The sequence below is a fragment of the Tamandua tetradactyla genome, chromosome 18 (assembly GCF_023851605.1).
Source record: "Tamandua tetradactyla isolate mTamTet1 chromosome 18, mTamTet1.pri, whole genome shotgun sequence".
NCBI lineage: Eukaryota > Metazoa > Chordata > Mammalia > Pilosa > Myrmecophagidae > Tamandua > Tamandua tetradactyla.
In genome coordinates, this window is record NC_135344.1 from 62,245,165 (window position 1) to 62,270,362 (window position 25,198).

General features: G+C 36.1%; 1 protein-coding gene and 1 pseudogene across 9 annotated transcripts in view; one reads left to right on the forward strand and one right to left on the reverse strand.

Moving 5' to 3' along the window:
* The window catches only part of ESCO1 (establishment of sister chromatid cohesion N-acetyltransferase 1), an 84,513-nt gene that overhangs the window by 19,731 nt on the left and 39,584 nt on the right, over positions 1-25,198 (forward strand). For 8 of the 9 annotated variants that reach the window (XR_013165237.1, XR_013165238.1, XR_013165240.1 and 5 more), the window contains exons 2-5: positions 18,364-18,461; positions 18,705-20,847; positions 23,832-23,946; positions 25,086-25,146. Coding sequence is in view for 5 of the 9 variants with exons in the window: in XM_077135840.1 (XP_076991955.1) it covers positions 19,300-20,847; positions 23,832-23,946; positions 25,086-25,146 (1,724 nt within the window). In the remaining 4 variants the exon portion in view is untranslated. The remainder of the gene's footprint in view (positions 1-18,363; positions 18,462-18,704; positions 20,848-23,831; positions 23,947-25,085; positions 25,147-25,198) is intronic. The other variant, XM_077135839.1, reaches the window with a different exon arrangement.
* LOC143662260 (guanine nucleotide-binding protein G(I)/G(S)/G(O) subunit gamma-12 pseudogene) lies at positions 3,114-3,551 on the reverse strand (annotated as a pseudogene).

Sequence of the window (25,198 nt, forward strand, 5' to 3'; positions counted from 1 at the left end):
TTTTTAAAAATATTTTTTGTATTTTTTATTTTTATTTTTTTCTCTATATTATCATTTTATTTCTTTTTCTGTTGTCTTGCTATTTCTTTTTCTAAGTCGATGCAAATGTACTAAGAAATGATGGTCATACATCTGATATGTCTTTTCCAAATATTGTCTCCCATTGTGTAGGCTGTCTTTTTACTTTTTTGATGAAGTTCTTTGATGCGCAAAAGTGTTTAATTTTGAAGAGTTCCCATTTCTTTCTTTCTTCAATGCTCTTGCTTTCGGTGTAAGGTCTATAAAACTGCCTCCAAGTATAAGATATATAAGATATTTCCCTACATTTTCTTTTAACAGTTTTATGGTCTTAGATCTAATGTTTAGGTCTTTGATCCATTTTGAGTTAAATTTTGTATAGGGTGTGAGATATGGGTCCTCTTTCATTCTTTTGCATATGGATATCCAGTTCTCTAAGCACCATTTGTTGAAGAGACTGTTCTGTCCCAGATGAGTTGGCTTGACTGCCTTATCAAAGATCCATAAATGAGAGGGTCTGTATCTGAACACTCTATTTGATTTCTTTGGTCAGTATATCTGTCTTTATTCCAGTACCATGCTGTTTTGACCAGTGTAGCTTCATAATATGCCTTAAAGTCAGGTAGTGTGAGACCTCTGGCTTCATTTTTTTTCCTCAGGATACTTTTAGCCATTAGGGGCACCCTGCCCTTCCAGATAAATTTGGTTATTGGTTTTTCTATTTCTGAAAGTAAGTTGTTGAACATTTAATTGGTATTGCATTGAATCTGTAAATCAATTTAGGTAGATAGAATTCACATCTTAACTATATTTAGTCTTCCAGTCCATGAACACGGTATGTCCTTCCATCTATTTAGGTCTTCTGTGAATTCATTAAAAAATTTCTTGTAGAGTTCTTTGTATAGGTCTTTTGTCTCTTTAGTTAAATTTATTCCTAAATATTTTATTCTTTTGGTTGCAATTGTAAATGGAATTCATTTCTTGATTTCCCCCTCAGATTGTTCATTACTAGCATATAGAAACACTACAGATTTTTGAATGTTGATCTTGTAACCTGCCACTTTGCTGTACTCATTTATTAACTTTAATAGTTTTGTTGTGGATTTTTCGGGGTTTTCAACATATAGTATCATATTATCTGCAAACAGTGAGAGTTTTACTTCTTCCTTTCCAATTTTGATGCCTTGTATTTCTTTTTCTTGTCTAATTGCTCTGGCTAGAATTTCCAGCATGGTGTTGAATAAAAGTGGTGCTAGTGAACATCCTTGTCTTCTTCCTGATCTTAGAGGGAAATTTTTCAGTTTTTCCCCATTGAGGATGATACTAGCTGTGGATTTTTCATGTATTCTCTTTATTATTTTAAGGAAGTTCCCTTCTATTCCTATCATTCGAAGTGTTTTCAACAAGAAAGGATGTTGAATTTTGTCAAATGCCTTTTCTGCATCAATTGAGAGGATCATGTGGTTTTTCTGCTTTGATTTGTTGATATGGTGTATCACATGAATTGATTTTTTTATGTTGAACCATCCTTGCATACCTGGGATAAATCCTATTTGGTCATGATGTATGATTCTTTTCATGTGTTGCTGGATTTGATTTGCTAGAATTTTGTTGAGAATTTGTGCATCTATATTCATTAGAGAGATTGGTCTGTACTTTTCTTTTTTTTGTAATATTTGTCTGGCTTTGGTATGAGGGTGATGTTGGCTTCGTAGAATGAATTAGGTAGATGACCCTCCTCTTCAATTTTTTGAAGAGTTTGAGCAGGGTCGATAGTACTTCTTTCTCAAATGTTTGGTAGAATTCACATGTGAAGCCATCTGGTCCTGGACTTTTCTTTTTGGGAAGCTTCTTAGTGACTGATTCAATTTCTTTACTTGTGATTGATTTGTTGAGGTTGTCTATTTCTTCTCAAGTCAGTGTTGGTTGTTCATGCCTTTCTAGTAAGTTGTCCATTTCATCTACATTGTTGTATTTATTAGCATAAAGTTGTTCATAGTATCCTGTCATTACTTCCTTTATTTTTGTGGGGTCAATGGTTATGTCTCCTCTTCCATTACTGATCTTACTTATTTGCATTCTCTCTCTTCTTTTTGTCAGTCTTGCTAAGTGTCCATCAATCTTACTGATTTTCTCATAAAAGCAGTTTTTAGTTTTATTGATTTTTCTCAATTGTTTTCATGTTCTCAGTTTCATTTATTTCTGCTCTAATCTTCACTATTTCTTCCCTTTTGCTTACTTTGGAGTTAGTTTGCTATTCTTTCTCTACCTCTTCCAAGTGGACAGTTAATTCCTCGATTTTTGCCCTTTCTTCTTTTTTGATATAGGCATTTAGGGCAATACATTTCCCTCTTAGCGCTGCCTTTGCTGCGTCCCATAAGTTTTGATATGTTGTGTTTTCATTTTCATTTGCCTTGAGATATCTACTAATTCCTGTTGTAATTTCTTCCTTGACCCATTGGTGTTTTTTTTTTTTTAATTTTATTTTGCGTATTTATTGTAGCCTAAGAAATCCAGCACAGTTTCAAAACAGGAGAGATGACATTACTTGATTACAATGAATATAGCCTTTAGAATGTCATTTACTTTTTGTACAATAACTGTATGAAAAGACTTTCTTATTCTACCTATACATAGCTCAAAATTAAGGTATAACTTCTGGATTTGAGGAGCTGATGGTACAGAGTGAGAGAGGCGTTTGAATGAGGAACTAAGTTCTTCAGTATGTGTATACACAGAGGCATGTATATATATACACAGAACACACAGTCCGCCTTATACACTGTACAGTTGGCACAGACCCTACTAAGAGCATAATATTAATTAAAGGGTTTTAGGATTTAAATTATTCTTGGCATTTTAATCTAGAAAGGTGCTTAGATAATTTAGGTCTTGACATATCTGAATCATTTGTATATTTTAAAGTATGTAATTTTGTTTCTAAAAAGACCCAGACCAACTTTTCCCTAAACAGTAACCCAGTAAGACACTATAGTTACCAAATGAAAAAACACAATAATTATGCTGTATTAAATCAGTAAAGGGTACTTAAGAGAAAGGGCAACTTGGAAAATAAAGAAGTCAGAGTCCATGAATCCAAGTAAAAGAGCATTTTAGTTATTAGCAGTGGTTACCAAATAAGCTGAAGGTAAATCTCCTCGAGGAGCCGCTTCTAATTTGCTTTGTTGAGAAGAGACGAGAACCATTTGACTATCCAACTATAAGATGATGCAAGTTTTTTTTATCCTTGAAAGGGTTTTCTGAGGTTGGAATCCCTATCAGCAAAGGGTCACTCCTAGCATGCTCCTCACAGTAGGACATGAGGTCTGCAGAGGCCTTTGAAACCTTTATTCTTTCAGTGGAAGCTTCTAATCGTAACTGCTGCACAGTTCTCCTTGCCTGGGCTGTGCTGTTGGTGCTTGCTGTTTTGCTGGACATCTTCAATGATTGTTTTCACCTGATATCAGAAAGACTTTGCGTGAGACTCTTTGTGGCTCGATGTTTCAGGCTTTAGGTGGTGGTATGAATCTTCTGCAGCAGGCTGCCTCCTGTGTGCTTTCCAATGCCCCACACCATATGAGGCCACTTGACCATTGGTTTTTTAAGAGTGTGTTATTGAGCCTCCTCCACATATTTGTGATTTTTCTGGTAGTCTGCCTATTATTGATTTTCAACTTCATTCCTTTATCATCTCAGAAAGTGTTTTGTATGATTTCAATCTTTTTAAATTTATTGAGACTTGCTTTGTGACCCAGCATATGGTCTATCCTTGAGAATGATCAATGAGCACTTGAGAAAAAGGTGTATTGTGCTGTTGTGGGATGTAATGTTATATAAATGTCTGTTAAGTCTAGCTCATTCATTGTATTATTCAAATTTTCTGTTCCTTTATTTGATCCATTAATGTTTAGTGTTATTACTGCACGGGTAGTACTTTCTTCTACCATTTTGCCTTTTGGATTTTATATGTTATCTAATTTTTTTCTCTCTTTTTACCTTTACTGATAGTCTTCATTTCTACACTCTTCTCCACACCTCTCTCTTCTGTCTTTTCATATCTGTCACTAGTGCTCCCTTTAGTATTTCTTGCAGAGCCGGTCTCTTGGTCACAAGTTCTCTCAGTGATTTTTTTTTTGTCTGAAAATGTTTTAATTTCTCCCTCATTTTTGAAGGACAGTTTTGCTGGATATAGAATTCTTGGTTGGCAGTTTTTCTCTTTTAATAATTTAAATATATCATCCCACTGTCTTCTTGCCTCCATGGTTTCTGTGAAGAAATCTACATATCATCTTATTGGGCTCCCCTTGTATGTGATGAATTGCTTTTCTCTTGCTGCTTTCAAGATCCTCTCTTTCTCTTTGATCTCTGACAGTCTGATTAGTAAATGTCTTGGAGTATGTCTATTTGGATCTATTCTCTTTGGGGTATGCTGCACTTCTTGTAATCGTAATTTTAAGTCTTTCATAAGAGTTGGGAAATTTTCAGTGATATTTTCTCCATTAGTTTTTCTCCTCCTTTTCCCTTCTCTTTTCCTTCTGGTACACCCACAGCACATATATTCTTGTGCTTCATATTTTCATTCAGTTCCCTGGGTCCCTGCTCATGTTTTTCCCTATATTTTCTTTTTCTTGTCAGATTTCAGATGTTCCGTCCTCCAGTTCACTAATCCTACCTTCTGCCTCTCAGAATCTATCATTCTAGGTTTCCATTGTTTTTTTCATCTCTTCTACCGTGCCTTTCATTCCCATAAGTTCTGTGATTTGTTTTTTCAGACTTTCAGTTTCTTGTTTTTTTTCATTCCTTGCCTTCTTCATATCCTCCCTCAATTCATTGATTTGGTTTTTGATGAGGTTTTCCATGTTTGTTTGTATATTGTGAATTAATTGTTTCAACTCCTGTATCTCATTTGAATTATTGGTTTGTTCCTTTGACTGGGCCATATCTTCAATTTTCCTAGTGTGATTTGTTATTTTTTTCTGACGTCTAGGCATTTAATTACCTTAATTAGTTTATTCTGGAGATCGCTTTCACTTCTTTTCCCTAGGGTTTTCTTGCTGTATGAATTTGTTGTCTCTCTGTTCTTTGACATTCAGTTCAGCTTTTTCTGGACTTCTAGCTTAGGTTTTATTTAACAGAGGAGAATTTTTCATTTCTTGTTTACTTGTTTCTTGCCCGGCCTGCATGGTGCCTTTTATTCCCCCACCCTTAGGAGGATCTACTTAGGTATTATAGACCCCAGCTGGATTTTTCCAGACCATACTGGCCTTCTAGCAAGAGAAAAGAGTCACCTGCATCAATTTTCCCTGAGGGTGAGACCTAGCAGGTTGAAAGGCTTTCCTGTGAAGTCTTTGAACTCTGTTTTTCTTATCCTGCCCAGTATGTGGTGCTTGTCTGCCTGCAGGTCCCACCAATGTGAGATGATGTGGTACCTTTAACTTTGGCAGACTCTCCCTGCTGGGGTCTTGGTGGAGACAGAGGAGAGGTTGTAGGGTGGTTTTAATGGCTTCAAATTACCAAACCCTGGTGTCTGAATTCCTTGAGGGAGGGATTCCACCTGAGTTGGGCTTCACCTCTCCCCTGGGGAAGATACAGGTTCCAGGCAAGCCCTCAAACAAGCTTATTTCTGCTTATGCGTGGGGCAGTTGCAGCCTGAGAAGTCCTGCTGCTGTATCCAAAGGCAGTCAAGCCTTTGTAGAAACACAGCCAGAAAATCCTGTTTCTTTTTTTTTTTTTCTTTTTCCGTCAGCACTGCCCCCTTGGCGCAGGGGCAAAAATGAGCCACTTCCACTTGGACCAGCTTCACCTGAGCTGGGGGCCTATTTTTAGTAGTCCGAATCTGTTAATTAATTCCAGAATTGGTGTTTGGTTGCACTCAGTTCCTGCTGCTGGTAAAGTCTCTTTCCTTTCCCCTCTGGGAAGCAGCCTGTGAGGAAGGGGTGCCGGCTGCGGCAGCTTGGGGAACTCATAGTTCTGGCAGGGCTCACAGCTGGTCCAGCTGGTTCAGACTGGGGTATGCTCTGTGTCCAGTTACTGACTTGGCCCCAGGAGCTGTTTTGTACTCTTTCTGATTATTTAGTAGCTGTTCTGGAGGACGAACTAAGTCGCGCACATTGCTAAGCTGCCATCTTGGCCGCTGCTCTCTAGTACGTTTTTTATTTGGACAACAGAGTCCTTAATCTCTGTGATTTCTGCTATTTTTCTATTTATTCTTTCAAATTCCTTTCTGTGATCTTGCCTCATGTATTTTGGAACATTTTGGCTTGGTGCATAATTGTTATGTCTTGTTGAATTGTTCCTTTTATCAATACATAGTGTCCTTCTTTGTCTCTTTTGATTGTTTTACATTTGAACTCTAACTTGTTGGATGTTAGTATAGCTACTCCTGCTCTTTTCTGATCATTGTTTTCATGAAATATCTTTTCCCAGCCTTTCACTTTCAACCTGTGTTTATCCTTGGGTCTTCCCTTGTATGTTATGGAATTCTTTTCTCTTGCTGGTTTCAAGATTCTCTCTTTCTCTTTGACATCTGACATTCTAAGTAGTAAGTGTGTTGGAGTACATCTGTTTGGATCAGTTCTGTTTGGGATATGCTGCACTTCTTGGATCTGTAATTTTAAATCTTTCATAAGAGTTGAGAAATTTTCAGTGATGATTTCCTCCATTAGTTCTTCTCCTCCTGTTCCCTTCTGTTCTCCTTTTGGGACACCCACAACATGTATATTCTTGCGCTTCATGTTATCATTCAATTCCCTGAATCCCTGCTCATATTTTTCCATTCTTTTCCCTATATCTTCTTTTGCTTGTCATATTTCAGATGTCCTGTCCTCCAGTTCAAAATCCTGTTTTCTACCTCTTGAAATTTAACATTGTACGTTTCCATTGATTTTTTCATCTCTTCTCCTGTGCCTTTCTTTCCCATAAGTTCTGCGATTTGTTTTTTCAGGCTTTAGATTTCTTCTTTTTGTTCGTTCATTGCCTTTTTTATATCTTCCCTCAGTTCATTGATTTGATATTTGATGGGGTTTTCCATGTCTGTTTGAATATTCTGAATTAATTGTTTCAACTCCTGATTCTCATTTAAATTGTTGGTTTGTTCCTTTGACTGGATCATCTTTTCAGTTTTCCTAGTATGATTCGTTATTTTTTGCTTGCGTCTAGGCATTTAATTTCCTTAATTTGTTTATTCTGGAGATAGTTTTCACTTTTTTCGTAGGATTTTCTTGCTGAATGACTTTGTTGTCTGTCTGTTCTTTGACATTCAGTTCAGCTTATTCTAGACCTCTAGCTTAGGTTTTGTTTAACATCAGAATTTTTCAGATCTTGTTTTCTTTTTTCTTGCCCTTCCTGTGTGGTGCCCTTTTTTCCCCCCCTTTGAAGGGTCTATTTAGGTATTATAGACCCCAGTCAGATTTTCCCAGACCAAACTGGCCTCCTCTCAGGGGGAAAGAGTCACCTTCCTCAGTTTTCCCTGCGGGTGAGACCCAGCAGTTTGACAGACTTTGCTATGAAGCTTCTGGACTCTGTGTTTTACCTGTCCTGCCTGATATGTGGCGTATGTCTGCCTGTGGGTCCCACCAGTAAGGTGATGTGGTACCTTTAACTTCAGCAGACTCTCCCTGCTGGGGGCGAGGTTGAGACAGAGGAGAGGTTGTAGGCTGGCTTTAATCCCTTTAGTTTTCCAGATGCTGGGTTCTAAATTCCTTGAGGGAGGGATTCTACCTGATTTGGGCCCCACCCCTCTCCTGGGGAAGGCACAGCCTCCAGACAAAGTCTCAGACAAACTTAATTCTGCCTGTGCTGGGGCAGTTGGAGCCTGAGAAGCCTTGCAGCTATATTCAAAGAGCCTTCAAGCTGTAGAAACACAGCCACAAAAAAGAAAAGAAAAAAAAAATCCTTTTCAGAGCAGGACTCCCGTTCCTAGGGTTTGCCAATCAATGTTTAAGTTGGTATGTTGCTTTGTGTATCTGCAGGTTCCATGTGCCCCCTCCTTTCCTTCAGGGCCCAGACCCTTTCAAGTGTATTGTGGTGTCTGATCCAAAAATCCTCTTTTTTTTCCCCCTTTTTCCGTCAGCCCTGCCCCCTTTGCACCGGGGCAAAAACCAGTTACCTCAGCTTTTACTGGAGGTTCAGCTGAGCTGAGGGCGTATTTTTAGTAGTCAGAATTTGTTCATTAATTCCACAGTTGGAGCTTGGTTGCGCTCAGCCCCTGCTGCCAGTAAAGTCCCTTACCTTTCCCCTCTGGCGAGCAGCCTGTGGGGAAAGGGCACCGGGTGCCGTGACTTGGGGAACTGACGGTTCTGGGTGGGCTCACAGCCAGTTCATCTTGTCCAGACTGGGATCCGCTGAGTGTCTGCTTCACTGACATGGCCCCAGCTATTGTTCTGTACTGTTCTTGGCTAGTTATGCTGGATTATGTTTTTTGATCCATTCTGTCAGTCTGTAACTTTTAATTGGGAGTTTAGTCCATTAGCATTCAAAAAATTACTGTAAAAGCAGTTTAGATTCTACCCTCTTGTCCTTTAGTTTTTATTTGTCGGATCTGTTTATTTTCCTTCTCCCTCTCTTTTCCTTTAAATTACCTTTATTCATATTCTTCAGTTCTGTGCCCTCCTCTAGAACTCCTTCTCCTGTCTTTTTTTAATCAGCTGACAAGTCTCTCTTTAGTTATTTCTTGTAGAGCTGGTCTCTTGTTGACTGCTTCTGGTTTTTTTTATCTTTGAAGATTTTAATCTCCCCCTCAGTTTTGAAGGATAGCTTGGCTGAATAAAGAATTCTTCGTTGAAAGTTTTTTTCATTCAGGATTTTAGAAATATTGTACCACTGCCTTCTTGCTTCCATCGTGCCTATTGAGGAGTCTGAAGTCAGTTTTGTGTGTTTTCTCTTGTGTGTAGTATAGATTGCTTCTCTCATGCTGCTTTCAGGACTTTCTGTTTCTTTTCTTGTGATTAGTATGTATCTTAGAATGGGATTGTTCAGATTTATTCTATTTGGCGTTCACTTGGGCCTCTTTGATGTGCATATTAGTCTCTTTTATAAGGGTTGTGAAATTTTCTACAATTATATCTTCAGCTATCCCAACCCTTTACTGTTCTCCTTCTGGGACACCAGTAATTCTTATATTTTAGCGCCTCTTCTTGCCCATCATTTCCCTGAGATCTAGTTCCATTTTTTCAATCTTTCTTGCCATTTGTTCTTTTGTGCACTCTAGTTCTATTGTTCTATCTTCTAGCTCACTTATTCTTCCTTATGCTTCTTCCAACCTGTGTTGTGTATCTGCAGTATATTATTTATTTGGTCTACTGTAACTTTCATTTCTGTGAGATCTACCATATTTCTGTTTAACCTCCTGAATTCTTTAAGATCTTCTAGTGTCTTCCTGATGTCCTTTATTTCTTTATAAATATCCCTGAGTAGTTCCATATTCTGTGTCCCCTTTGAAATTTTGATTTGGCTATTTCTGCTTGGATCTTTGTGTATTTTATGATTTTCTGTTGTGTTTGGGGCATTTGATAATCTTGACATGGCAATTATGCAAGTTGGTTTCCTTCAGTCTTCTAAAGTTTGTATTTACTTAGTTTTTGCCGAATATTTCCTTTTGTACTTTGTTTGTTGGTTATGCCTTGCCAGATCAAGGTCCGATCTTATGTAGATGATACAATAAGGGTCTATTATAAGGTAGGCCAGGGTACATGAGTACTCCAGTGGTAAAGTTGCTGACTATTACGCAGGAGATCCAAGGTGAACTCCTAGCTGTGTCTGGCCAACGCATAGCGCGCTGGAGTCGCCTCTTTTCTCAGCCCAGCCCCTCCTGGCTGGGGACACTTGCAGTCAGTGTGCTCTGCAGTGGTGCTGCTCCCTAAGGGGCTGCCAGCCCACCAGTCTCTGCTGGGGGACCCAGGAAGGCAGTGTGTGGGAGATCAGCTGATCTGCCACGCTTGTGGACCTGCCAGTTACCATGACTGGGTGCTGGCTTTTCCCACACCTGACAAAGTGATCACTCCCCCTACCCTGCGGACCTCCTTGCAGTGGATGATTACTGGCCGATGGCCTCTCTGCAGGCACTGCCTACCACAACCGTGTGGGCCCTGTGTGCTCTTTTGCATCTCTCTTTTTTTTCATTAAGGATAATGGTTTTGAAGTTCATCTGTATTGTCCTTGTTTGGGTAGTTTGTTCTTTTTGATTACTGAGTAGTTTTCTGTTGTATTTATACACTACTTTTGTTAGTCCATTCACTTGACTTTTGGATTGTTTCCAGTTTTTGATTATTGTACCTTATGCTGCAATGAGTATTTTTGCACAAACCTTTATGGAGAATATGCTTTCATTTCTTTTAAGTAGATATCTAGATGTAGGATGACTAGGATTTCTCTTTAAATAAAGCATCTTTATATAACCTAGGGTGTCAAAGTTTTTCACCTTTCTTCTAGAAGTTTTATATTTTTATTTTTGCACTTAGGTTTGCGGTCAGTCTCTGATTAAGTTTTGTCAGCATGGCATCATGGTCAATATTTTTTTGTTTTTTGTATTTTAATGTGCTGGTTTGAAATGATGTATGTACCCTAGAAAAGCCATGTTTTAATCAAAATCCCATTTTGAAAAGGCAAAATTTCTTCTAATCCCTATTCAGGATTGTATATTTAAAACTGTAATTAGATCATCTCCCTGGAGATGTGATGTAATGAAGAGTGGTTGTTAGACTGGATTAGGTGACAGCATGTCTCCACCCATTTGGGTGGGTCTTGATTAGTTTCTGAAGTCCTATAAAAGAGGAAACATTTTGGAGAGATTCAGAGAGAGCAGAGCAGAACGATATAGCCATGAGAAGCAGAGTCCACCAGCCAGCGACCTTTGTAGATGAAGAAGGAACATGCCTCCTGGGGAGCTTCATGAAACAGGAAGCCAGAAGAAGCTAGCAGATGACGCCATGCTCACCATGTGCCGTTCCAGATGAGAGAGGAACCCTGATTGTGTTCACCATGTGCCTTTCCAGATGAGAGAGAAACTCTGGCTGTGTTTGCCATGTGCCCTTCCACTTGAGAAAGAAACCCTGAACTTCATTGGCCTTCTTGAATCAAGGTGTTTTTCCCTAGATGCCTTAGATTGAACATTTCTATAGACTTGCTTTAATTGGGACATTTTCTCGGCCTTAGAACTGTAAACTACCAACTTATTAAAAGTCCCCTTTTTAAAAGCCTTTCTGTTTCTGGTATATTGCATTACAGCAGCTAGCAAACTAGAACAGATATTTAGCAGTTCTAGCACCATTTATTGAAAGACTCTTTTTCCATTGATTTGCCTTGAAAATTTTATTGATAATCAATTCACCATAAATGTTTAGGTCTATTTCTAGATTCGCTGTTCTTTTCTATTAGTATTTCTCTCCATTTGTCAATTTGCATTTTTGGGGGTGTGGGGGGAGGGATGCAAGGGCTGAGAACTGAACTCGGGTCTCCTATATGACAGGTGAGAATTCTACCACTGAAGTACCTGTGCACCCTTACTTTATTACTGTCTTATAGTAAGTCTTGAAATCAGATAATATGAGAATCTGAGCTTTATTCTTAAAAAAATAAATGTTTTGGCTATTTGTACATGTATTCTAGTTTGCTAGCTGCCAGAATGCAATATACCAGAAACGGAATGATTTTAAAAAGGGGAATTATGGTAAGTTGGTAGTTTACAGTTCTAAGGCTCAGAAAATATCCCAATTAAAGCAAGTCTATAGAAATGTCCAATCAAAGGTATCCAGGGAGAGATACCTTGGTTCAGGAAGGCCAGTGAAATTCAGGGTTTCTCTCTCAAATGAGAAGGCACATGGCGAACATGGCATCATCTGCTAGCTTTCTCTCCTGGCTTTCTGTTTCTTGAAGCTCCCTGGGAGGAGTTTTCTTTCTTCATCTCCAAAGGTCACTGGCTGGCAGACTCTCTGCTTCTCGTGGCTATGTCATTCTCTGCTCTCTCAGAATCTCCTTTCTCCAAAATGTTTCCTCTTTTATAGGAGTCCCACAAACTAATCAAGACCCACCCGAATGGTTGGAGACCTGTCGTCACCTAATCTAGTTTAACAACCACTCTTGATTGAGTCACATCTCCAGGGAGATGATCTAATTACAGTTTCAAACATGCAGTGCTGAATAGGGTTTGAAAGAAAGGACCGCCTTTACAAAATGGGATTAGGATTAAAACATGGCTTTTCTAGGGTAGGGTACATACATCCTTTCAAACCAGCACAACATGATTAATGCTTCATGGAAGTTTTAAAATCAGGTTGTCAGTTTCTATACAAAAACTCAGAATTTTGCTTGTAGTTGAGTTGAATCTCAGCTGTATGTTGCGTGATTGCATGGCAGTCTGTTGCATGAGTGTATCATCAATTACATAAACAATATTGTTAATAGTTGTGGGTGTACAGTCTTATCGATACAATGTACAATGATTTTTCTAGTTTCTTATGTCTTTTGGCACAAGTGCAGGTATATATCTAATATAAATTCCTGAAAATGATGGTTGAAATTTAGCATTTGTAATTTTGATGGATATTGCCAAATTGTTGAGCATAGACATTGTATCACCTGGAGTGATGTGAGAGTTCCTGCCACAGACCCTTTGCAAGGGTCTGGCCAATCTCATAGGTGAAAACTGGTATTTTTTGGTTCTAGTTTTTATTACTCTGCTATAATCACACCAGCTATCTATGGTTTCTTTTCTGTAAATATATTATGGTGATTAGCTTTTGCTGATTTCTTGCTAGTGTTTCTTTCTTAGTTTTGTCCTCCAGACTTGGTTTCCGAGTTTTGTAACAAGACTTGAAATCCCTTTCCACTCTGAAAATAAATAGCAAAATCTTCCCACATTTTAGTCTTTTTTGTTTTGTTTTTAATGATTAATTTTTTTTTTCGGGGTATTATCTCACTCTTAAACCAACATTAGGCTACCTATTTGTCCTAATACCAAATGTCGAATTAGCCATCTTTTCTTCATTAATTTGAAATTAATGAAATTAATACCACCCTTCTATGTACTAAAGTCCCTCATGCATTTGCTCTTATTTTTGGAGTCTTTGACCTGTTCCATTAGTTTGTCTATTGATATAGAACTAAATTGCTAATGATTACAGCTGAATATATTTTGGCATTTCTTCAGCAAATTGATGTGTTAGAGCTAAATTGCTAATTTTTACAGCGAAATATATTTTAATGTCAGTAAGCGCAAATGTATCCATATTGCTTCGTGTTAATTTTGTTTGTGGTATGTGTGTTATTGTGAGTATTGTGATATTTTCTTCTATTATGGGTTCTAGCTAATTAATGCTTGTATATTTAGAGCTGCTGAATTTTGACTCCTTAATTTTTACACATTCAACTTACTTAATTCACATATTATTCTTAATCATTTTTTCTGTTGATTTGATTGGATTTTTTCTGCAAATAATTTTCTTCCTTTCAAATTTTTGCTTATTATGTCTCTCTCTTGCTTAATTGCATCACCTTTACTGTTAAGAATATATCCTGAGGGAGCGGTAAGGAGTATGGTTATGTATGATTTTTTTCTTTTTATTTCTTTTTCTTAATTGATGCAAATGTTCTAAGAAATTATCATGGTGACAAATATACAACTATGTGATGATATTGTGAGTTATTGATTATATACCAAGAATGGAATGATCATATGGTAAGAATGTTTGTGTTTGTATGATGTTATACTTTAAAAAAATTGAAAAAAAAAGAATATATCCTGAATTTGTTGGAAGACTTCTTGTATTACTTCAGAAAGCATGATACTGGCTTCAGTTTTTGTATACTCTAAAAGTTAACGATATTAAGAAAAGAAAGAAACATTTAAAAACATCCTTACTCCTTCAAGTGACAATGCATCCCTTTACTGGAATGAGTGGAGAATCAAGAGTGGCTGTGATAAAATCCCAGAGTGATTTGAGCAGCGAATAAAAAAGTATTTGCAAAGTCCCCTTGGGGGAATGGTGAGAAAGGGGAAAATTCAACTTTCCCAAGTGGAAAATTCTCGATATTCTCACAAGCAGTGGGGACAAGCAAAGCAATAGGCTGAGCCCCCAGTCTTGGAGTTTGTTCATATGAAACTTAACCCTGCAAAGGATAAGCTAAGCCTACTTAAAATTAGGCCTAAGAGTCCCCTCCAAGAGAACCTCTTTTGTTGCTCAGATGGGGCCTCTCTCTCTCAGCCAACACAACAAGCACACTCACTGCCTTCCCCCTCTCTACGTAGGACATGACTCCCAGGGGTGTAAAACTTTCTGGCAATGTGGGACTGAAATCCTAGAATGACTGGGACTCAGCATCAAGGGATTGAGAAAACCTTTTCAACCAAAAGGGGGAAGAGCGAAATGAGACAAAATAAAGTGTCAATGGCTGAGAGATTCCAGAGTTGAGAGGTTATCCTGGACGTTATTCTTATGCATAATATAGATATCACCTTTTTAGTTAAAGTGTAATGGAGAGGCTGGAGGGAACCGCCTAAAAATGTAGAGCTGTATTCCAATAGCTATGTTTCTTGGAGATGATTGTATAATAATATAGCTTTTGCAGCGTGACTGTGTGATTGTGAAAACCTTGTGTCTGATGCTCCTTTTTTCTACCTTATTGACAGTCAAGCAAAACATATGGATTAAAAAGAAATAGATAATGGGGGAACAAATGTTAAAATAAATTTAGTAGATTGAAATGCTAGTGATCAATGAAAGGGAGGGGTAAGGGGTATTGTATGTATGAATTTTTTTCTGTTTTCTTTTTATTTCTTTTTCTGAATTGATGCACATGTTCTAAGAAATGATCATGGTGATGAATATATGGATGGTGGTGGGTGGGCTACTAGTGGTCCTTACTTTAGGGGTTTGGTATGCATCTATCTATCTGACTTTGTGCCCTATCAGTATTTTTAGTTTTTTTTTTTTTTTTCTCTAGGGCTTGTAAGATTCCTTAGAAAACAAGTCTTTCAGTTTCCTTCCTGTAAGGTATAGGCTTGGCTGGTAGCCTTTAGGAACCTCTGAATACATAAAGAAGAATGGTGGAAATTTAGGCAAGAGTTTGTGTACTTCTGCTTACTTCCCCTGTTGTCAGAATGATATTCAGATGTCCCTGTTGAGTCCCCAAACCATAGGCCTTTTGTTTTACCCCTTCCAGAGATTAAACCTTCAGTCTTCAGGTGTGATGTGGGGCAGTATTCTGGGTGTTGGTAAAAGGAATGGCAGTCTGGGAATCTGCTCCTGTTAGCTTTTATGAGTCCCAGAGGTGTTTCTCAGTTTTTATCACGAAGCTGTTTCTCAGTTTTTCCCGTTTGCAGTTTAGAATTTGGGTGTTTTTTTGTTTGTTTCTTGTTTTTTAAGTCTCCTAAGTCTGTTACTACTACTGTTCTTTGTAATTTCCAAACTTATTTTATCATTTCTCTTCTTCTTTGTCTTTTAGATTTATAGTTTTGTTTTAGTCTCTCTACTACTTTTTTTATAGTGGGTTTTGGGAGGAAGTAAAAATTAGTTTATGTGTTTAAATCTGTCTTCTTTATTTCTGTGCTGTCGTTACTTTTCTATGTATATAGCTATGTTCATTGTTTTTCCTCAAAATATTTTATTCTCGTATTATGGTTTTTGTATTTATTTAAAGTTCAAAAGTTCAGTTACTTCTGTAACCAACTGTAAATGCTGCAGTAACTCAATTCACTTCTGACTCCATCTCAAGTTAGGCCAGACTCCATAGGTAAAGGGCACCAGCCCCAAGCTTAGAGGCACAGGGTACCTACACTTCTGGCCAAGTGGCTAAAAATTCTAGGGTTTCCAACAACCCCTTGTGTTGGATTAATTCTCTAGAATGATTTACAGAACTTACTGAAGATGTTATACCTACGATTATAGCTTTAATGTAATAAAAGTGTTCAAATGAAAAAGCCAAAAGAAGAGATGCATAGGGTAATTTCTGGGATGGTCTTAAAGCCAAGTTTTTGTGTCCTCTGTACTTGAACTCAGAATGCATCACCTTCACAGCACAGCAATATATTTTTTCAATTGAGGAAGCTCACTTGAATCTTAAGTAATTGTAACTGAGAAATTAAGATTTAATGAATAATTATGTTGTCTGAATCATTATAGATGGCTTTTTCTTACTTTCTAGTTTGTCAGATAGCAAGAAGAAATAACTGAAATTCCTGAACCTTAACTCCTCTGCCGTGATCTTTTATAATGATTGTGTAACTATGTAATCTTTATCTTGTGACTATAAAAACCTTGTGATTGGCCGTACTTGTACCCCTTTATGTGTTTAACAACTTTTGAGTGTGATAACAAAAGACAGCCCCTAATATTTATTTATTTATTTATTTTCCCTTTTTTGATTAGAGATGTTGCAGGTTTACAGAAAATTATGCATAAAATAGGGTTCCCATATACCACCCTATTGATGACACCTTGCATTAGTGACAACATTTGTTAAAATTCATGAAAGACCATTTATATAGTTACACCATTAACTTAAATAATTTACAATAGGATTCACTGTTTGTGTTGTCTTTTCAGCTGTCTTGTGTTTGAGTTCATTGAATTTTCTTCTACCTCCAGTCTGCTTTTGAAACTGTGTAGAGGATTTTTCATTGCAGTTATTGTGTTCTTCAACTCCAGTATTTCTCTGGAGAGATTCCCATATACTGAAGAGATTTCCATATTTATTCGTTGTTTTCCTTATATCCTTTAGTTCTTTATCCATGTTTTCCTTTATCTCCTTGGTCATATTTGGGATCTTTTTTTTTTTTTTAAGCCTCTGGTATGTCCAAAGTCTGGTCCCTTTTTGTTGATGGATTCTGGATTTTTGTTTTATTCTTTTGTTAGGGCCATCATTTCCTGTTTCTTTGTCTTGCATTCTTATGTTGCACACTGTACATTTTAATATTTTAAAGTGTTAGCTTTCGAATTTAGTCCCTGAGCTATCTGTTCCTTAAGTTTCTAACCAGCTAATGGTGTGTCAGAGATTTTCTTGAATGTTGGGAGCTAATCAAAACAAACAAACCAAGGCAAAAAACATCTTTCACTGTCTGCAAATTTCCTCTCTTTGGCTGGCATTCTCCTTTAGAGCATAGCTTTTCTGACAAGAAGATCAGCCTGAAACAAATGGGAAGTGCAGGGTCCTATTTGTCTTATTTGAGCCAGAGTGGAGCTGGAACCGCAGAACTGCTTCTTTTCCTGGGCTTGTGCTTGCTAGCCATCTCAGGATTTCCCCATTTACAGTTGACTAGAGTTCAGGGGAATCCCCTAATATTTATTAATGAAGGAACTTGACTCAGCTCAAAACTAAACTTCCCCAAATCCTAAGTTATCTTACTAGGTGGAGTTAGAGCTAACTAAAATTGGCCAACCTGACATGCACAATGGCTTAAACTTTAACCTATAGCTTATAATGTAATACAGGTTATATTATAATACCATCATGCCTGTTATCATATTACCATTTTCCTACATGTGTTCGGTGACAATTCATGTAATCGTTCTGCACGTGCTCAACAATTAAATCATTTCTAAATTTATCTTGAGCCGTTACACTCATTGTCCTAAAACCTGCCTGGCTTTTGATACTGTATAACTATCAGTCTGCAGTCCAGGCAGACAGATTTTAGACTAATAGGCCGTCTGTTCTCCTTGCTTTGCATTTCAGTAAATTCTTTATCCTTTTTGAAACCCCTGTGTCACAGATTGGCTAATAGCATGGATCTTGGGCAGAGAACCCTGTATTTGATTGGTATCATATTCAAGAGTTTTTCATATGGGGTTAATGTCCACTCCTCCAGTTCTCTCACTCAGGGATTGGGAAGGTCAGCTGACATTGTGTAGCTCAAAGTCCCAACCCCCTAATGGTTGGTCTCTCTAGTGTGGCCGTAGACCCTCCCTAAGACTGCCTTGGCTGGCCTCATTCTGTCATATCATTGGCTTAGGAGCTCTCAATTATGGTCCTGGCCACCATGAATAATAAAAGATAGTCTATAAAGGGAAACTCCAAAGGTTTAGAGGGTCCTTCTTACACCATCCCTGAACCCAGACAGAAGCCAGACCTCTCTTTGGAGGCTAAATTCATAACTATACAGAATTGTAGAACTTTTTTGTCAATATAAAATGCGTGTATACTCTTCCATTGGGTGCATGTATCCATAGTTTGCTTCAAATTAGAAATACTAAAATTAAGTGCTGTGTATAAAGGATGCTCTGAAGAAATAATAAGATTAATAGTAGGCTTGGATAGACTTACAGAGTGTTATATTAGTGAGAGGTGGATGAATGATTGCAGCCTACCTTGATTCTTTTTAAACATTTAAAAACACCTTTATCTCTCTTTTAGGTGCTGGGTAATGTGTTAAGAACATAAGGAATGTTCTTGTCAAGTTTTTATGAGTTATGGTGGCTGAAACATCAGTTCTATCTTGTGGGAAAAGAACTGTAAGTAAATCTCAAGGAATAAACTGACTTTCAACTATTCTGTGCTTACATAAGACAAGTTATTGATTAGTTATAGGAATATACTTGGCATACTCCATTCTGTAAGTCTTAATTATGCAAACTAAATAATTCAAAAGGAGGAATTAGATTTTATATAAATCAAGATTATTTCTGTATAGAATTAGCATTGCCATATCTAATAGATTGTACAAAATATAATTTTTTTTTCTTTTAATTTTTCAGAAACAGCAGCACAAAAGGAAATCTGTATTAGCAAAGTATTTTATTAAACGAAGGAGGTTAGATAACAGCTGCTGGCCAAGAAATTCAGCAAACAAGGAAAGAAACGTGTTGGCTGTAAGACATGTTTCAAATGAATCAAAGTGTGGTAACTGTAGAATTCAGAAGAAAAAAGTTTTCAAAAATTTTGTCAAAACAGACAGGTCAGTGATAAATAACTCCTCTAGTAGGACTAGGCGTGAAACCAAAATTAATTGAAAAATTAACAGAACAGAACAGATTGAATCTGAATTAATTCATTTTTTTCATAAAAAACTTCAAATTAGAATTAATTTCTTCAAATTTCTATTGCCTTGTCCAAAGTAAATCAGTATCTTTCCACATTCATGCCTCAACTTTTCTCATGTCCTAGAAATGGCAGAAACCTTACTTGAAGCAAACTAATATTTTTCTTGAAAATGCACATCAGCATTAGTTAAAGTCAGATTTCTAAGACCTGCTCTTCTAAAATAATACTAGACATTCAGCACTTATACCTACCAGGACACAGAAATCCTCTAAAAAACTACTCAGAAAAGGAGGACCTTACTCAGGAACGATGTCCATTCAGCAGAAATCAAAGGAAAATTCCTCTAAAGTTATTAAAAAAAGTGAAGATAAGAATTTAGAAGCACAAAATCAAAGTTCTCGGAAGAATCTAGCAAAAAAATCAGGTCCAAAGGAAACCATAAAGTCATTGGCTAGATCTTCCAGTGAAAGTAAAATAAATCAGCCTGACTTGGGGACATGTATGAGTACAAGGTCAGCAAAGGCAGCGTCCAGTGATCAAAAGGCTACTAAACCCAGTAATGAAAGCATGATGACTGTGAAAGGACATTCACAACAAGAATCTGCAAAAAGGAAAAAATTGTCTCAGAAAAAATTAGTTTATGAAACCCTTAATTCAAATGAACAGCTTAACAGGAGATCACAAAGACTACAACAGTTAACTGAAGTGTCAACAAGGTCTTTGCGCAGTAGAGAAATTCATAGTCAAGGTCATTCAGTTAAACAAAGTTTACCACCAACAAGAAAAGAGCACAGTAACAATATTCAAAGTAAATCTAATAAAGCTAAAACAAATAAAAAACATGTGAAAAGAAGAATACTGGAAATAAAACGTGACTCTAAAGAAGATGAAAATCCAGCAATTAATGAAGTAATAAATTCCCCCAAAGGGAAAAAACGCAAAGTAGAGCATCAAACTGCTTTTATTTGTAGTTCTCACTATGTACAAGAATCTGAAAAATGTCTTCAGAAGACTGCTAGAAAAGAGGAAACAAAGCCTGTGCCTGTAACTTCTGAGGTAAAAAGATCAAAAATGCCTACTTCAGTGGTCTCTAAAAAGAATGAGAATGGTAAGTCAGTTAATACACAAGTGAATGCTTGTGCAAAATCCCAAAAAAGTCCACAGCCATCAGTGCCTGAGCAAAGTGTAGAAAATGAACTAGAGCAAGCAGGAAAGAACAAACGAGGTAGCATTCTGCAGCTCTGTGAAGAAATTGCTGGTGAAATTGAGTCTGATACTGTAGAGGTAAAAAGAGAATCTTCACAAATGGAAAGTGCAAAAGAGAAGCCTACAGAAATAAAATTGGAAGAAACTGATATTGAAAGACAAATACTTCATCAGAAGGAAACAAATCAGGATATTCAGTGTAATCGTTTCTTCCCCAGTAGGAAAACAAAGCCTGTGAAATGTATACTAAATGGAATGAACAGTTCAATTAAGAAGAATTCCAACTGGACTAAAATTAAACTCTCAAAATTCAACACTGTACAGCAAAATAAATTGGACTCTCAAGTTTCCCCTAAATTGAGCTTATTACGAACCAGTTTTTCACTACCAGCTTTAGAAATGCATCATCCAGTGACTCAAAGTACATTTTTAGGGACGAAGCCACCTGATGACAAAAACATAGCTTGCCAGCAGGAAAAAATGAAAGAAATTGATTCTCAAGAAGTTAAAAGTAATGATATTGCAGTTAAAATTAATAAAACCACAGAAAGAGCTCCTGAAAATTGTCATTTGGATAATCAGATAAAACCTACTGAACCACCACCATTGGATAATCAGATGAATCATTCTTTTAAATCAACACCAGTTAAGGTAATCCATTTTTATTATGTATAATAAATGTGCCTGAGTACTTTCTAATAAGAAATGTGTTTTCTACATATTTTAGCTTAAGAATAAAGTCATAAAAAACTTCTAAGTCATTTGTTAAGTTATACTAATAAGTCCTTAGTTGAGTTTTATTAAACCCAATAATGGGTAATAGAACGTACTGATTGCACATAAACAGTTTATTCATTCTTTTTTTTTTCATTTTCACCCTTCATTTTTATTTTATATAAAGCATAAATTTGTTGAGTTCTAGGTGTTATTTTTAATCTACTGGTTTATTCTTTTTTTTATTAGCTGTAAGCACACAAGATATGTTATAATGGTTAACACCTAGAACACAAAGTAGGTTGATTCTAACCAAGATGTTAAAATTAATTCTACCTGTAGCAAATCTGCTTTCCCACTCACCCCTTAAAATTTGAAAATTAAAAAAAAAACTCTCTTTTTTAGTTTAATTAGGGTGGGTATTTTGAACTGCTACACATAAAATGAACTAAGATGTAAATAATTCAGCCTTCAGTCTGAGAATAAAATTAGAGTGGTTATGAATTTTTTAAATGAGAAACAGAATCATGTATCTGGAAGAAACTTTAATGATTATCAGAGGGAGTGGTTTCGAGACTTTATAAAAGCAAGCCCATTTCTTTTCAAATGAAATCACGTAGAATATCAATACATAAAACCAATAAGCATAAATTTTATACGCATACAACCCTGGAGGTCCATAATACGTTTTTTTTTAACTCCACTAATTTGTGTTAATTACTTAATTTTATTAGATGAGAAAACTTAGAACCATAGAGAAATAGTATTTAGGTCACATGTTAAGTGGTACAAATAAGATTAGAATTCAAGTGTTCTGATTGTCATCCCAGGATTCTTCTACAGTAACATACTCTGAACACCAGAAGATCATTTGAGCAAAAAATTCTTCATGAACACAGAAGAAACTTAGGTCACCCTGATTTAGAAGTAATTTAAAGTTCTCTTCTGAGACACTTTGGGAAAATAGATCAGTGTTTGTTCTCATGGACTAAAAGCCAATGTGAATTTAAAGGGAATGGACACCATTTAGATTTCATTTTCTGTACAAATGAAAAAAGAAAACATTAATTAAAAGATGAATTTTCAAGAGAGGTTTTACCAAATAGCCAGTGTTAGTAATTAGAAGTAAGTAGTGAGTTGGTAATATGTGTAGTTAAGTTGTGGATGCTTGAGGAGATGGATGACTTTCTATTCAAGTTGTCATCCCTTGTCAGGAAATTGATAACCACATTTTAGTTACATGTCAGAGAGTTTATCTTCTAATTTCTTGCTGCATGAAAGCCTGTTAAAACTCAAAAGGCAGTTTATGGAGACTATATTGAAGGATAAGAAATGTAATCAGTTCCTTTGGACTAAACTATAATAGAATGGAGATACTTACTTAGACCATGTTATTTTGACTTAGACCATGTTATTTTAACCTTTTATAAAATTACTTTTAACTGAAATGTGCTTTGGTTTTATGCAGGCCTTCTGTTGTGAGGAACATTTTGCTGTGTTAAAAATTTTTTTTGCATTATAGAATTCTTGAATATTCAAAACATATAGTATGGATACTGAATTAACGTTCTGTAGAATTACTTCACATCTTTTAAAATAATAAAAATTTTTAAAATGATAAGAATACAGATATAAAAGACTTCACTCTTCATTTCATTCCTTTCCCTCCTCAGAAATAAGAATTCTGATTGGTGTGAATTTTTTCTGTTTTTGTTTATAATTTTACTGTGTGTGTTTGTGTGTGTGCATATATAGGTACAAAGAATACCTAGCAGTGTTTTGTGTTTTAAATTTTTACATAAATCTGAACATACTGTGTATGTTTTTGCAACTTGCTTTTGTACGGTCAACTTTATATTTGATGTGTATTGATACATGGATAATTTAATAGCTGTAAAGAAAAGAATATACTAGAATTTATCTTTTACCCTATTAAATGGCTTTTAAGTTGTTTCCAGTATTTTTTGCCAGTATCAACAGTGTGCACACTGTCAGAGTGACTAGGAAATGTGGTGGTGACCATATTAGTTCAAACCATATTTGAGTACCTGCTGCATCCAAGGCACTGTACTAGGGCTACAGAAGATTTTTTTTCCCTGCCTTTAAGGAATTTACATTATAGTAGACACTTAGATTTCTCTTTATTCCATAAGCAAGAAGTGAGGTACCTCAGTTTAACCATTTTAATAGCTTTTCTTTAATGAGCTCTGTTTCTTTGTTTGGCAAAAGACATTATCCTCACCACAGTCTACAGCATAGGTTCTGTTATTATTAACAAATTATAGGTGAGGAAAGTGAGACTTGGAAATTTAAGTAACTTGCCTTAGTGACTAGCTAATAAATGATGGAACCAGGATTTAAATGGAGATTGGCTGTCTTCAGAGCCTAGCCAAATTTGTACTTTGGGGGCGGTATGAGAATGCAAAAAAGAAACCATACATCATTGGAAAGCTTTCCTGTGGCCAACTCCAATTTCATTCTTTTAATTATATAGTATCAGTCTTAAAGTTATATAGTCAGTATTCAAAATCTGGTGTATGTTTCACACTTTTAAACAGTGCATCTCAGTTTGTACTAACCACATTTCTAGTGCTCAGTCACTTGTGGCAGTGGTTACCATATTGGACAGCACAAATCTAAACAGATAGATCAAACTCTGAGGAAAGATACTGAGCCAGGCAAATTTATGGAATATTATCTGTGGGGGAGTTAAGTTTTAAAATTTAAAATGAAAGGTAATACTGGGTCTGATGCTGAAAGAAGATAGCTTTGGGTGAGATTGTAGATTAGATTGTTAAGGCATGTCTGTATGAATTGCTCTTAATATAAAGTATTACCTTAGATTTTCTTACCATGTTAAAATTGGGATAAAGACTCAAAGGCTGATATAAATATTAACATTTTTAATTGTATGTTTTCAGAATTTCAGTCTGTGTTTGGAATCCAAGCTTGAAAATAGTCCATTGGAAAACACCACTGCTGTTTCAACTCAGCTTCTTGAAGCAAAAATTGATACAGGAGAGAGTAAATGTTCAGGTAATGCTTTGAAAATATGCGAATTTTATAATGTTTAAATGTGTTTTTTGTCACCATAACAGGAAACTCCATCCTCTGTCATATAGGCCTGTTAATTTCAAATGTGTGACTGTCACCATTGTTTGGGGAAAATTGCTTTGGTTTGGGGGCTTGTTTAAAGTATAACCCCTTGACTCTACCCAAAGTTCTTTTCTTTTGAATTTTTTATTTTGTTATTTACTTTCTCAAGAAGTTTTAGTTAATGAGTTATAGTATACTAATGGTAGCAGTATTTTTCTCAAGTATACATGACTTTTTTTGCTTTACCATTTCAGATTTTTGTTTAACCATCAGTTTTCTATCTCATTTATTTTATTTCTGAATTAGTATTTCAGAATTCAGAATTTAATAAATACTGCAATTTTCCCACTTATTATACTCCACAAAGCTTTATTCTTCCAATCTTGTGAAGTTTTCTTGATAGTGTATTATTTGAGCTGTTTGGATGTGGGGATTTGCTCCTCTATATTGGGAGATGCACCATGAGGATATAGAAAAGAAACCTGTCATTCCTCTTGTTCCTCTCTGCTAAAGGGAAGGTATACTTGGAGTAAAATATTGAAGTCAGATAATTGCTGCCATCACGTAACTTTTTCGCTTCATGAGATAAAGGCAAGTGTCCCAAAAGTATGAGAAATGCATTTATCAATTAGAAAATAAAGTGAATTGAAATTTTATTTATTGATGTGATTAAAACTGCAGACTATAATTTTTTAAACAGGAAATGTTGGCATTTATTTCCATTTAGAGATTTTATATTATAATGTAGGCATTTAAACAATTTATATGGTTCATTGTTCAGTGTTAGCAATTGTTTATTGTTCAGTGTTAGTAATTGTTGGTGAAACTAGAGGTAACCTCCTGTTAATCTACCCTTAGATCTCTTTGCAGCCATGTGGTCTACATACAAAACAGCCTTTGTCTCTACTCTGAGGACTAATGTCTAAGTAGAAGAGCAGTCTTAAGTTCATCATATGGTCATATGGTTTTTATTTAAAATAAGACTTTTAGTGCTGCGAATTTTTTCTGTATAATGATTTCTGATCATTAGATGGAGACCTAATACAAAACTTAATATATAACTCATCTTCTTGATTAAGTTACAGGTTCAGCTTCCAAACATCACAGTGTTAACCAGACATTTAAAACCAGTGATAACAGGTAAGGTATTAGTTTAAGTGTAAATATGAGATCTTAGGGGATTTTGTACCTG